At 42.1% G+C, this 12,854-nt stretch overlaps 1 protein-coding gene across 1 annotated transcript in view; it reads left to right on the forward strand.

Annotated features, from left to right (window-relative positions):
* LOC121008091 (aldehyde oxidase-like) overlaps positions 1 to 12,854 on the forward strand; it is a 223,038-nt gene that overhangs the window by 80,595 nt on the left and 129,589 nt on the right. The window contains exons 5-6 of the mRNA XM_040440436.1: positions 3,003 to 3,096; positions 6,502 to 6,605. Of these exons, the coding sequence (XP_040296370.1) occupies positions 3,003 to 3,096; positions 6,502 to 6,605 (198 nt within the window). The remainder of the gene's footprint in view (positions 1 to 3,002; positions 3,097 to 6,501; positions 6,606 to 12,854) is intronic.

A 12,854-nucleotide genomic window follows, 5' to 3' on the forward strand; every position in this document is an offset into this window, starting at 1 on the left:
TTTCTCATAATACTATAAATCAATCTGCTCAGCTTCTCCACATAAAAGGAGGCACAAACTTAGACTAGCATTCTGAAGGTGTGCCAGATTTATCATCCAGCATCAGCAACTTTGATAAATCTGTTGCAGTTTTAGGCTCAGGCTACATGGCGATCTTGGCCTAGACACATGACCAAAGGTATCCGTGCAGCCATAATCTGAATGGGGTCTCAGCACGACTTGCAAGTTTCATGTCCAGACCCAGAATAACAACACATTGAGCAGTGTTTTATAAAAAAAATTTGCAATTCTGAGGTCGCAGTCACGGAACTTGGGAGTCATACTGCGACCCCTTTCAATTCAATGGCTGCACTGCTACACAACCATCTTTGGTCATGAGACAGGTGTCGCAGCGAAGATCGACATGTAGCCCCGGCCTTAAACCGTTTAGTCTAAAATTAAAGTGGTTCTCCGTGAATTGAGACAATTAAATACTTAAATATTACCGCATTTTTCGCCCTATAAGACGCACCGGCCCATAAGACGCACCTAGGTTTTAGAGGAGGACAATAGGAAAAAAATATTTTTCATAAGACCTCAGACCCCCAATGTTAATCAGACCTTAGCTGACAGCCCCAATCAGACCCCCAATGTTAATAAGACCCTTAATCAGACCTCAGATCAGACCCCCATGCCTCAGATCAACCCCCCAGCCTCATTGGATGCAGCCCACAGCCTCATTGGATCCAGCCCCCAGCCTCAGATCAGATAAAATTAAAAATCCATTTACCTCCCCTGCTCCTGGCTGCCGCCGCTCATCACCGCCCACGCTCTTCTTCCTCCTGCTGTCAGCTGCGCTGTGAACTGGCGTCCACAGCGTGAGGTCACAGAGCGCCCTCACGCTGTGCGCAGCCACTGCACAGCCGACAGCCGAGGACCATGAAGCGGTGAGTACAGAGCCTTCACTGCTTCCTGGTCCTCCGGTACTAATGAGCGCTTCCATAATGGAAGCGCTCATTAGTATTCACCCCATAAGATGCAGGGACATTTTCCCCCCACTTTGTGCGTCTTATGGGGAGAGAAATACGGTACTTTATTATAAATATATTACCAAATACCTGTTTGGTACATTGTTGTTTGGGTTTAATTTTTATGATGTTCACTATGTGGTAAAAATGACATGACAACCTTATTCTGTGGGTTAGTAGGATTACAGTGATATCAAATATATATCGTTAAACACCTTTTGTAATAAAAAAAAAAATTATGTAGTGCTGCCATATTCTGATACCCATAACTTTTTATCTTTCATTGGACAGAGGTCTGGGAGGGCTCATTTTTTGCTGGGCTGAGTTTTCATTGGTATTATTTCAGGGAGTATGCAACTCTTCGATTTTTTTATTTCATTTTTTGGGGAGGTGAGGTGACCAAAAACTGAAATGCTTTCACATGGATTTTTTTTTTACATTTTTGTTCACCATGAGAGATATATAACATGATATTTTTAAGTCAGACATTTTTGAATGTGGTGATTAGGGATGAGCGAACTTCATATTTTGAAATTCGTTTTCGTTTCATGTTGTGGTATTTACTGAATTGCATTATGGATTCCATTACCACGAACCATAATGCAATTCCATGACGGAACCTGAAGCGAAAACGAATGTCAAAATATGATATCCGCTCATCCCTAGTAGTGATACTAATTATGTTTATTTTTTTACTATTTCCTATTTTTTATATAGTAAATGAGGAGGGGGGGTTGAATGTTTAATATTTGTGTTTTTATACTTTTAAATATAATTGTAAACATATTTGTACTTTTTTTAGGCCACTTTTAGGGAACTTGAATATGTGATAGCTTGATCACTTGTACCATTCACTGTAATACTCCTGTATTGCATTGTATGGTCATTTTTACATTCCATTACAGCCTGAGACAGGGTGTAATAGATGTCTGAACGTGGCAGGCCTGAGCCCTTCACATGGCCCACAGCTGCTATGACCTCTCTGCCTCTGTTCAACCACTCAGATGCCGCGGCCATTATTGACTGTGGCATCTGAGGGTTTAAGTGGCAAGAATCGAAGTAATCTCCAATCCCATCTGCAGTAGGCGGGTATCAGCTGTGTAACAGCTGTATGGAGTGGGTGCAGCTCCTGAAGTTGCTGTAGGCACTCCTCAGGCACATGTTCTATTCGGCCGAATAGTTTTTTTTTTCTTGCTTTCTCTTTTTCTCTCTCTCCCTCATAAATCTGTGCAAATTAATCATCAGAAAACTGGGATTTGCATCCATCTTGTATTTTTACAAAATCCAAGTAGATTTCTTTAGAGTAGATTTGCTCATCTCTAGTAATATCAGCACAATGGTAGTCATGTAGATTGAAAGACAAGACAGCATAGTAAGGAGTACATTGATAAAAACAGAGCATAGAGCAATGCTTTTCAAATGCAGTTCCTGGAGGTGCAGTATGCCTATAAAACCACCCAGAGTAAAGCCTCATTCACACATCAGTGTTTTGGTCAGTGATTTCCATCAGTGACTGTGAGCCAAAACCAGGATTGAAGCCTCCACAGACATAAGGTAGAAGGGGAAGATCTGCACCTGTTCTGTGTTTACAGCTGCACCTGGTTTGGGCTAGAAATCACTGACTAAACATTAACGTGTGAATGAGGCAATAGAAGGACAGAATAACTTTCCCAGAACTTGACTGCCTCAGGCGCAAAACATTCGTCACAAGTTCCTTCATCCAGGAAGAGATTGTCCTAGTCAGATTTGCAATCAAGTTAGCTTTCTTCTAGCTGAAGAAGACTCAGTAGCATGAAAAAGGTCTCTGGAGACACAGGGGACACAGTGGTTGGTACCAGAGCATTCAGATGATACACTACATGTCCTTCTTGTGGCATGGATATTGACTGTTGGCAAAGCCTAGTTAAGAACATTTGATATTCTGTATTCATGTTGCAAAAGTAGGCACATTTAACAGAACCTTTACAATCTAAACACTTTTCTCTTTTATCATAGTCCCTTGGGGGAAGCATTTTAAGTGAAAGTTCTTCTTGGGAGCTGAACCCTATCCTGGCTATTGGAAACTGCACCTTTAATCTTGCATCAAAAGGTAAGATTGCGAGGAAGGTAGTCATTAAATTGTGTATTTATATTCTGGATTGAATGCGCAGAAGCCAAGTCTGCCTAAATAAGTGCTGAAATGTTCCTCCTGTAATTTACTGCTATACATCTTGATATTAGTATTAGATGTGCCGCTTAAAGGCCCCTTTTCACTGCTCGATATTCGTACGAACCCTCAATGATTGGTCCACTTAAAGGTACATAAATTACCTGATGAATGAGCGAAATGCTTATTCATCAGGTAATAGATTGTTGGCGCAGTCACCTAAATTATCATTTGTGGGCAGCAGATCGTGCTGTCTAAACAACACTCTGCTGCCCACAAACAATGATTTTGTATTGGAATGAGCAATGGCATTAGTGAATGTTACTCCCCATAATGTGGAGATGATCGCTGCATGTAAATGAATTGCTCCTGAATTGGTGCATAGCACTTTGATAGGATGTAACCGATGCAACAACTCAGTTTGTGAAGTGTCTTCCCTCCTAGATATTCTACCATCAACTATGAGTAGTACAGGGTGGCCCACGAAAAGGTAGCCCGCCATCAATATCTCCAAATCAAACTGCCTAATAGTAAATTTGTCTTAGTTATCCACAGCAACCAATCAGAGCTCAGCTTTTATTTTTTCAGAGCCCTGTAGGAACTGAAAGCTGGGCTTTGATTGGTTGCTATGGAAAACTAAGATATATTTACTATTAGTCACTTTGATTTGGAGATATTGAAGGCAGGCTACTTTTTTTTGTGCCGCCCTGTATTATTGCAAAGTGGAAGTGTTTAGGAACCACAACATCTCAGCCACAAAGCAGAAGACAAGTCACTAATGCCTCGTTTCCACTGAGAGGATCGGTTCGGGTCGGCACAGTTTGGAAGATTTTTAATGGTCCGGTCTATTTAGGTGAGCGTTTCCACTGCAACTCGGGCCGCCGGGTCCATACGAGGTTTAGAAAAAAATGCATAACGTGACGTCACACTAGTGCGACGACAAACGCGATGCTACAAACAACAAAGATGCGCTTACGTTTGACGTTATTCAGGCCGCCAATCAGGAGAATGTATTGTGTGACGCAAGTAGCTCCGCCCTAACCGAACCGTTCCATTTTTCTATGGCCCTACATCTGAAGCAGGACCCTGAATGGTGCGGTACGGTTCACTTGAATGGATCGCTTTCATAGTGTAAACACCCAAAATAGCGAACCGTACCGTACCGACCCGAACCGATCCGCTCAGTGGAAACGAGGCAAAACGCTCTGCTGACTCAATAACTGCAGAGCTCCAAACCTCCTCTGGTGTTAACATCAGCACAAAAACTGCACCAAGAGCTGCATAGAATGGGTTTCTATGGTGAACACCTGCATGAAATCCTATATCACCAATCACAATGCTAAGTGTTGGCTGGAGTGTGGAGTGGTCTAAATGATGCCACCACTGGAGCAGTGGAAACGTGTTCTGTGGTGTGATGAATCACGCTTCTCCTTAGGGCAGTCTGATGGATGAGTCAGGGTTTGCTTAAAGGGAACCTGTCACCTGGATTTTGTGTATAGAGCTGAGGAAATGGGTTGCTAGATGGCTGCTAGCACATCCGCAATACCCAGTCACCATAGCTCTGTGTGCTTTTATTGTGTAAAAAAAACGATTTGATACATATGCAAATTAACCTGAGATGAGTCCTGTGTCTGACCCCTCTCACATACAGGACTCATCTCAGGTTAATTTGCATATGTATCAAATCGTTTTTTTTACACAATATGCTAGCTGCTCTATACCCAAAATCCCCGTGACAGGTTTCCTTTAAGACCCTTAGTTCCACTGAATCGAACTAGTAATACTTCCACATACCAAGATATTTTGGACAATTGTATGCTTCCAACTTTGTGGGAACAGTTTGGGGAAGGCTCTTTCTGATTAAGCATGACTGTGTCCCTGTGCAGAAAGCAAAGTCCATAAAGGCATGGTTGGGTGAGTTTGGTGTTGAAGAACTTGACTAGCCTGCACAGAGCCCTGACCTCAGCCTTATCAAACATGTTTGGGATGAATTTAAATGGAGATTGTAAGACAAGTCCTCTTTTCGAACATCAATATCTAACCTCGCAAATGCTCTTCTGGAGAAATGGGCAAAAATTCCCACAGAAGAACTCCAAAATCTTGTAGAAATCCTTCCCAGAAGAGTGAAAGCTGTTTAAGCTGCAGAGTGGATTTAGAATGTTTACAATGAGAAGCCATAAAAACTCCTGCAGGTGAAACATGTACATAGGTCTCTATATACCTGTGTCTATATAGTATATCTGTAAGGTATAGGAGCTCCATTTTTCTCTTTCAAGGCTTTGAATCCCATGACTCCCTTCTCACAAACAAAGCCAGACTTCTAGCTGCTCCCAGCCACGGAATGTATTGGATAACACTGACTGCATTATGTCACAGGGTTACATAGCATTATAAATTAATATAATGCTATGCGACCCCGTCAGTGCTGGATATTCTAAATTGCTGGATATGTAGAACATTTAGAGCCATATTTCAGGAAAGCATAATTTGATGAAAATTTAGGCTGTTTGTATAGTTGTTGCTCTTGTCCATTTCTTCTGGTCAAGAACAATGTTCTTATCTTCATTGATGCTGTTATAGTGTGTGAATATTGATGTCCAGACCATGCTTCTTCACTCTTGATCTGAGATCCCTTTCAAAAGGTCTTTATTCAACTGAAATTGTGGGACTATATATGGCCTGAAAGAGATATATATTTGTGAAAACTCTGGATATGAATTACCGTATTTTTCGTCCCATAAGACGCACCGGCCCATAACATGCACCTAGGTTTTAGAGGAGGAAAATAAGAAAAAAATATTTTTCATTACACCTCAGGTCATACCACCAATATTAATCAGACCTCAGCTCACAGCCCCAATCAGATCCCCAATGTTAATAAGACCTCAGATCAGACCTCAGAATAGAGCCTAATATAAAGAAGACCCCCAATCAGACCTCAGATGAGACCCCCATGCCTCATATCAGTTCTCTGTGCCACATATCAGCCCCCAGCCATGTGTGATCAGCCCCCAGCCATATGTCATCAGCCCCCAGCCATAAGTAATCAGCCCCAGCCATATGTAATCAGCCCCCAGCCATATGTAATCAGCCCCCAGCCATATGTAATCAGCCCCCAGCCATATGTAATCAGCCCCCAGCCATATGTAATCAGCCCTCAGCCATATGTAATCAGCCTCCAGCCTTTTATTGCAGTTACATATTGGAGGATTAATATGGTCAGCATTTCTGCCCCCACGGTGGTTGTAACCCCATTTCTCATAGTCCTGTTTGTCTTATCTACCTAATTATGCAGTGATATGGGCTGTTCTATAATATGTTAATGATTTCTGAATTGTTTTTTTGCAGACAAGAGACGTCAAGTAACCTTAAAACAGTTGTTGTTTGATGAGTCAGCAGCTTTGAGGGCAGAAGAGATTCTTATTTCAATTAATATCCCCTTCTCTAAAAAGGTATATTTATATATATGAAATACATGTATTTTCTGTATATTTAGAGCAATCGTTGGCAATTCTGCTAATAGTAAAGATGTGCACAATGCCTGAAAAATAGTAGTCATCCACATCCCAGGAATTTTTCAGGTTTTATCTTGTTTTTGTCAAAAAGCCAGAATAATCGTGCTGTGATTGAATGTTCCTACACAATAAAAAAAGTTGGATGGGGCTGTTTACGTTTTAAAAACATAGTGAGGGGCACTCACCACACTATACCACAATAATGATGTTAAAAAGTTGCAAACTATGGCACGAGTTATATGTGTGCAATAATGTGCAACCTTTAGGTCCCTTTCACACGAGCGAGTTTTTCGCGCGGGTGCAATGCGTGACGTGAACGCATAGCACCCGCACTGAATCCTGACCAATTCATTTCTATGGGTCTGTGTACATGAGCGTTGTTTTTCACGCATCAGTTCTGCGTTGCGTGAAAATCGCAGCATGTTCTATATTCAGCGTTTTTCACGCAGCCCTGGCCCCATAGAAGAGAATGGGGCTGCGTGAAAAACGCATTGCATCGGCAAGCAAGTGCGGGTGCAATGCGTTTTTCACTGATGGTTGCTAAGAGATGTTGTTTGTAAACATTCAGTTTTTTATCACGCGCGTGAAAAACGCATCAAAACGCATTGCACCCGCGTGGAAAAAACTGAACAACTAAACGCAACCGCAGACAAAACTGACTGAACTTGCTTGCAAAATAGTGCGAGTTTCACTGAACGCACTCTGAACGCATCCGGCCCCAATCTGCAACGCCCATGTGAAACCAGCCTTACAGCTTCTTGCTTACTTTTCTAAAGTGCCAATTTAAAGGAGTGGGTCTTAGTGGGAGGGGCAGAGCTTACTGCAGCCCGAAAACCGACCAAAAGGAGTGGGTCAAATATATTACAAATAACACTAATGGTACAAAAATAGTCAAAAAATAACATAATTTTATTAGAAAATCACAAAAAGACACATGATTGACACAAGTCACACTAAAACATTTAATACAGGTCACAGTACATATTAAAAACCAAGGGGACCGATGGTGAACTGCCGGTATATATAAATAAAGTGCACGTGCAAAAACCTTCCTGATTGGTCATCACAAAGAAGGTATGTTATACCTACACACTATGGCTCAAAATTTGCAAAATTTACCTAAATGCATTATTTGTACAACAGATACCAGGATGGGAGTGATAATACACACCACAGATGGCTAACTGAGGCAATAGGGTAAATAGAGTTATAACCAGCACATAGAAAAATACTGACCACACAGTTATAGTATACCGTACAGCAACACCACCGGTCCACTCCCCAACGCACGTTTCGTGTACAGCTTTTTCAAGGGGTACTGGTTGGTGTGGTGAGGGTAGTCCCTTAAGTAGGTGGGACAACTGTATCTTATTTGCTGGTGGGCTGTCATTCAATCAAAGCACTGATATCATTGGCTAGCCTGCCATCCGTCTATTTCAACTCACCTGAGTGCTATCACATGGTGAGTGCTCTGTACATGGCGTCCGGCACTCCACCATGAACGCCGCGCCACAGGCCACGCCACGCCGGTCCGGAGGAGGGAGGTCACGCACTTACTGCGCGATGATCATCACCCAGGAGCGGAGGGCGGCGCCCCAGCACGGCGCATGCGTGGAATGTCGGGCGCTCCGCAAACACCATGTTGGGTGAGGGCATGCGGACCGGCTACCATTATAGTTGCATACACCATAATTGTATTTACAAAATCCAGACCCAATATAAATCGGCCATCAGTTCATAGTCATACAGATATAAATTCACTCCAAATGGTGTGTTTCAAGTGCAATATACAATATATTAATGCAGCATCCTAGAGACAGAGGTAACAAACATAGACACCTGTTATGAGAAACAAGATACACAACAGATCAAATGGACCTATTGCTGATCATGACTGAAATGCAACATCTCTCATTATTTTTATTATTTTTAGATTTTAGTTGTTTTTAATATATATATATATATTTAACGAATGAAGAGGCAGCACTTCCAGTTTTTGGTGATAGGGTGACGACCCCAAACTTTATTCCCAGCAACGTTTCAGCCTTCTCAATGAGGCCTTTGTCAAGCTACAAAGGCCTCATTGAGAAGGCTGAAACGTTGCTGGGAATAAAGTTTGGGGTCGTCACCCTATCACCAAAAACTGGAAGTGCTGCCTCTTCATTCGTTAAATATATATCTTGGAGGAGAAGCCTGCCTCTGTGAGGATTTTTTGCACCCAGTGCACAACTTCTGACTGTGCTGCTGCAATATTTGTGGTATTATATATATATATATATATATATATATATATATATCAGTATGGTGCTTGAATGTGCAGCGCGATTGCGCTACACACATGCCACGCACCATACAGGGGTAGTACTGTACAATCCAGTCGTCATATACACTGGACTATACAATAGTTCAGTATTTTAAAAACAGAGCTGGGATATGAGGACAGGAAGATTTTGATGCTTGCGCAACAGAGTCTTTTTTTAAAGAGAATATAAGAACTATAAATAAAAATGTATTACCTGTGAAAAAATATATAAATATTTAATAAGTGAATACATATGCAATCTGCATTGACATGCATAATGGACTGGTGCAGCACATATAATCAGCAATCTAGATCGACCCCAAAGGGGTTGATTGATTATATTAGACTAGTGTAGCACAAAATTAACAATTTAACCCAACCGAAAGGGGTTGGAAGTGACGTGCTCGACTATTTATCTCTCTGTGATACTCAACATTGTGCATACAGGGAGAAAAAGTTTTTATAAAAGAATAATAAATGAAAAATATATAATAAGTGAGACATAATAATAATGTGCTCAAAAAAGCACAAAAGGTGAATTATTAAACATCCATCATATAGGAAATACTGTGATATAAGTCCCCTCACAATATCCCAACTATAAATAGGCGCATAACATCATAATATCCCCACGCCCATTTCTTCACGAATACTGCCCCCTTGATAACCCCGTAATCTATTTGTCACATCAATATAGCCCCTGTATATTTTTGCAATCTCATACAGAACACACCATGTGTACCCACTCTCAATATCACACCGTACTCATGATTTGATTTACCACTCACAAAGTCCACAACCCACTAGAGACTCTATCACACACAACCAAGACAATCACATAAAACATAAAAAGACCTGGACACAGCAAGGAGATTCAACTTACCAGATTTACTATAACTTACATCAGAAAGTGGGGCAAGTCATAGCTGAAGCATACTGCAGCCCCTAGCTGGTGTAGACTTCAGTTTCTGGCACACAGAGTGCCAGAGATGTGCCTAATTTATTAGGAGGCATCTGCCTATCAATAAATTAGACGCATCTCACTCCGGCGCAGAGGAATCAGGACTGGCATATGGAAACGCCAGTCACTGTCTTATATTTATTTCAGTTTAAATCACGTCCAACTTCAGACACAAATTTATAGTTTACATACAGTGAGGAACAGATGTATTTGAGCGATTTTGCAAGTTCTCCCACTTAGAAATCATGGAGGGGTCTGAAATTCAGATTGTAGGTGCATTCCCACTCTGAGAGACAGAATAAAAAAAAAAAAATCTGTAAATCACATTGTATGATTTTTAAAGAATTTATTTGTCTTGCACTGCTGAACATAAGTATGTGAACACCTGAGAAAATCAGTGTTAATATTTGGTACAGAAGCCTTTGTTTGTAATTACAGAGGTCAAACGTTTCCTGTAGTTCTTGTCCAGGTTTGCACGCACTGCAACAGGGATTTTGGCCCGCTCCTCCACACAGATCTCCTCTAGATCTGTTAGGTTTCGGGGCTGTCGCTGAGCAACACAGAGTTTCAGCTCCCTCCAAAGATGTTCTATTGGATTTAGGTCTGGAGACTGGCTAGGCCACTGCATAAACCTTGATATGCTTCTTACGGAGCCACTCCTTGGTTATCCTGGCTGTGTGCTTTGGGTCGTTGTCATGTTGGAAGACCCAGCCATGACCCATCTTTAATGCTCTGACTGAGGGAAGGAGGTTGTTGCTCAAAATCTCACAATAAATGGCCCCATTCATTCTCTCCTTAATACAGTGCAGTCGTCCTGTCCCCTTCACAGAAAAGCACCCCCAAAGCATGATGTTACCACCCGCATGCTTCACAGTAGGGATGGTGTTCTTGGGATGCAACTCATCCTTCTTTTTCCTCCAAACACGACGAGTGAAGTTTAGACCAAAAAGTTCTACTTTGGTCTCATTTGACCACATGACTTTCTCCCATGTCTCCTCTGGATCATCCAGATGGTCATTGGCAAACTTCAGACGGGCCTGAGATGACTTGAGCAGGGGAACCTTCTGTACAATGCATGATTTAAAACCATGACAGCGTAGTGTTCTACCGACAGTGACTTTTGAAACTGTGGTCCCAGCTCTCTTCATGTCATTGACCAGCTCATCCTGGGCTAATTCCTCACCTTTCTTATCATCAGTGATACCCCATGAGGTGACATATTGCATGGAGACTGACAGTCGTCTTTAGCCTCTTCCATTTTCTAACAATTGCTCCAACAGTTGATCTATTTTCCCCAAGCTGCTTGGCAATTGCCCCGTAGCCCTTTCCAGCCTTGTGGAGGTCCACAATTTTGTATCTGGCGTCTTTTGACAGCTCTTTGGTCTTGCCCAGGGTAGTAGTTAGCGTCTGACTGGCTGTGGGGTGGACAGGGGTCTTTAAAGAGCTCAGACAGGTTCTACTTAGTTAGATTAATGAGTGGAGTAGAGGTGGACTTTTCAAGGGCACAGTAACAGGTCTTTGAGACCCAGAATTCTTATTGTTTCTCAAGTGTTCAAATACTTATGTTCAGCAGTGCAAGACAAATAAATTCTTTAAAAATCATACAATGTGATTTCCAGATTATTATTTTTTTTTGTCTCCTACAATGTGAATTTCAGACCTCTCCATGATCAAATACTTCTGTTCCTCACTGTGACATTTTTAGCAACTTAAAACGTAAATTTCTTGCATTACTTTTTTTTGCAAAGATCCTGATATACATAATGTATTATAATTTAAGCTATGTTCACAATTCACTGGGCTTCAGAGCTGAAATTGTCCAGTATTCCTGGCTGACTTCAAGGGGTTGTCCAGGTTCAGAGCTGAACCTGGACATCTGCTCCCCTTCACACATTTAATCTGTATCAGTAGAGCATCAAAGAAGGGCGCAAGGGCTTTTTGTCTACTGCCAGTGACGTACCTGGCTTTTTCTGAGTATGCTAGGCGGTGGCTTCATCCTAGCAGTGATCCTGTTGATATCACGACACTAATGAGCGGTCTTTAGCGCTGCCCTAGCCTGTAAAACAGCCTAGGGCAGTGCTAAAGACCGCCCATTTATGTCGGTGATGTCACTGGGCTCACTGCTATGTGGAAACCTCTGTTTATCATGGCCATAAGAAGTCCGGTATGTCACCTGCGCTATGCAGAGCAAGGCAAGGGGGAGCATTGGAGCTAGAAATTCTCCGAAGCTCCACTGATACAGGCTAAGGCTGCTTTCACACTTGCGCTTTCCCTTTCCGCTATTGAGATCTGTCACAGGATCTCAATAGTAGGGGAAAACACTTCTGTTTTGTCCCCATTCATTGTTGTTGGGGACAAAACTGAACTGAACGAAACGGAGTGCACCAGAATGCTTACCGTTCCATTTGGTTGCTTCCCCATGGCGGACAGAATCCCACTGCAAGCAGCGTTTATCTGTCCGCGATGTGGTGTGGAGCAAGATAGATCCGTCCTGACACACAATGTAAGTCAATGGGGTTGGATCCGTTTTCTCTGACACAATAGTAAATGGATCTGTCCCCCATTGGCTTTCAATTGAGTTTATGACGGATCCGTCTTGGCTATGTTAAAGATAATACAACCGGATCGATTCATAACGGATGCAGATGGTTGTATTATCAAGACGGAAGTGAAAGTATCCTAAATGAGTGAAGGGGAGCTTATGCCCAGCTTCAGTTATGAACCCGGACAACCCCTTTAATGTTTGCCAAAAACTTCCTCTGTTGAATGCATTCTAAGAAGTGTCATTTTTGCAACAGTCCATTTCCAGCAATCTGATTCAGGAAGAACTGAACTGTCCTACTGCTTTATGTGCACTCAGATCAGCTGTCAGGGATGTGTCTGACAAAAAGCTTCTTGGCCGTTTATAATGACAACAACCAAC

The sequence above is a fragment of the Bufo bufo genome, chromosome 7 (genome assembly GCF_905171765.1).
Source record: "Bufo bufo chromosome 7, aBufBuf1.1, whole genome shotgun sequence".
Classification (NCBI taxonomy): Eukaryota; Metazoa; Chordata; class Amphibia; order Anura; family Bufonidae; genus Bufo; species Bufo bufo.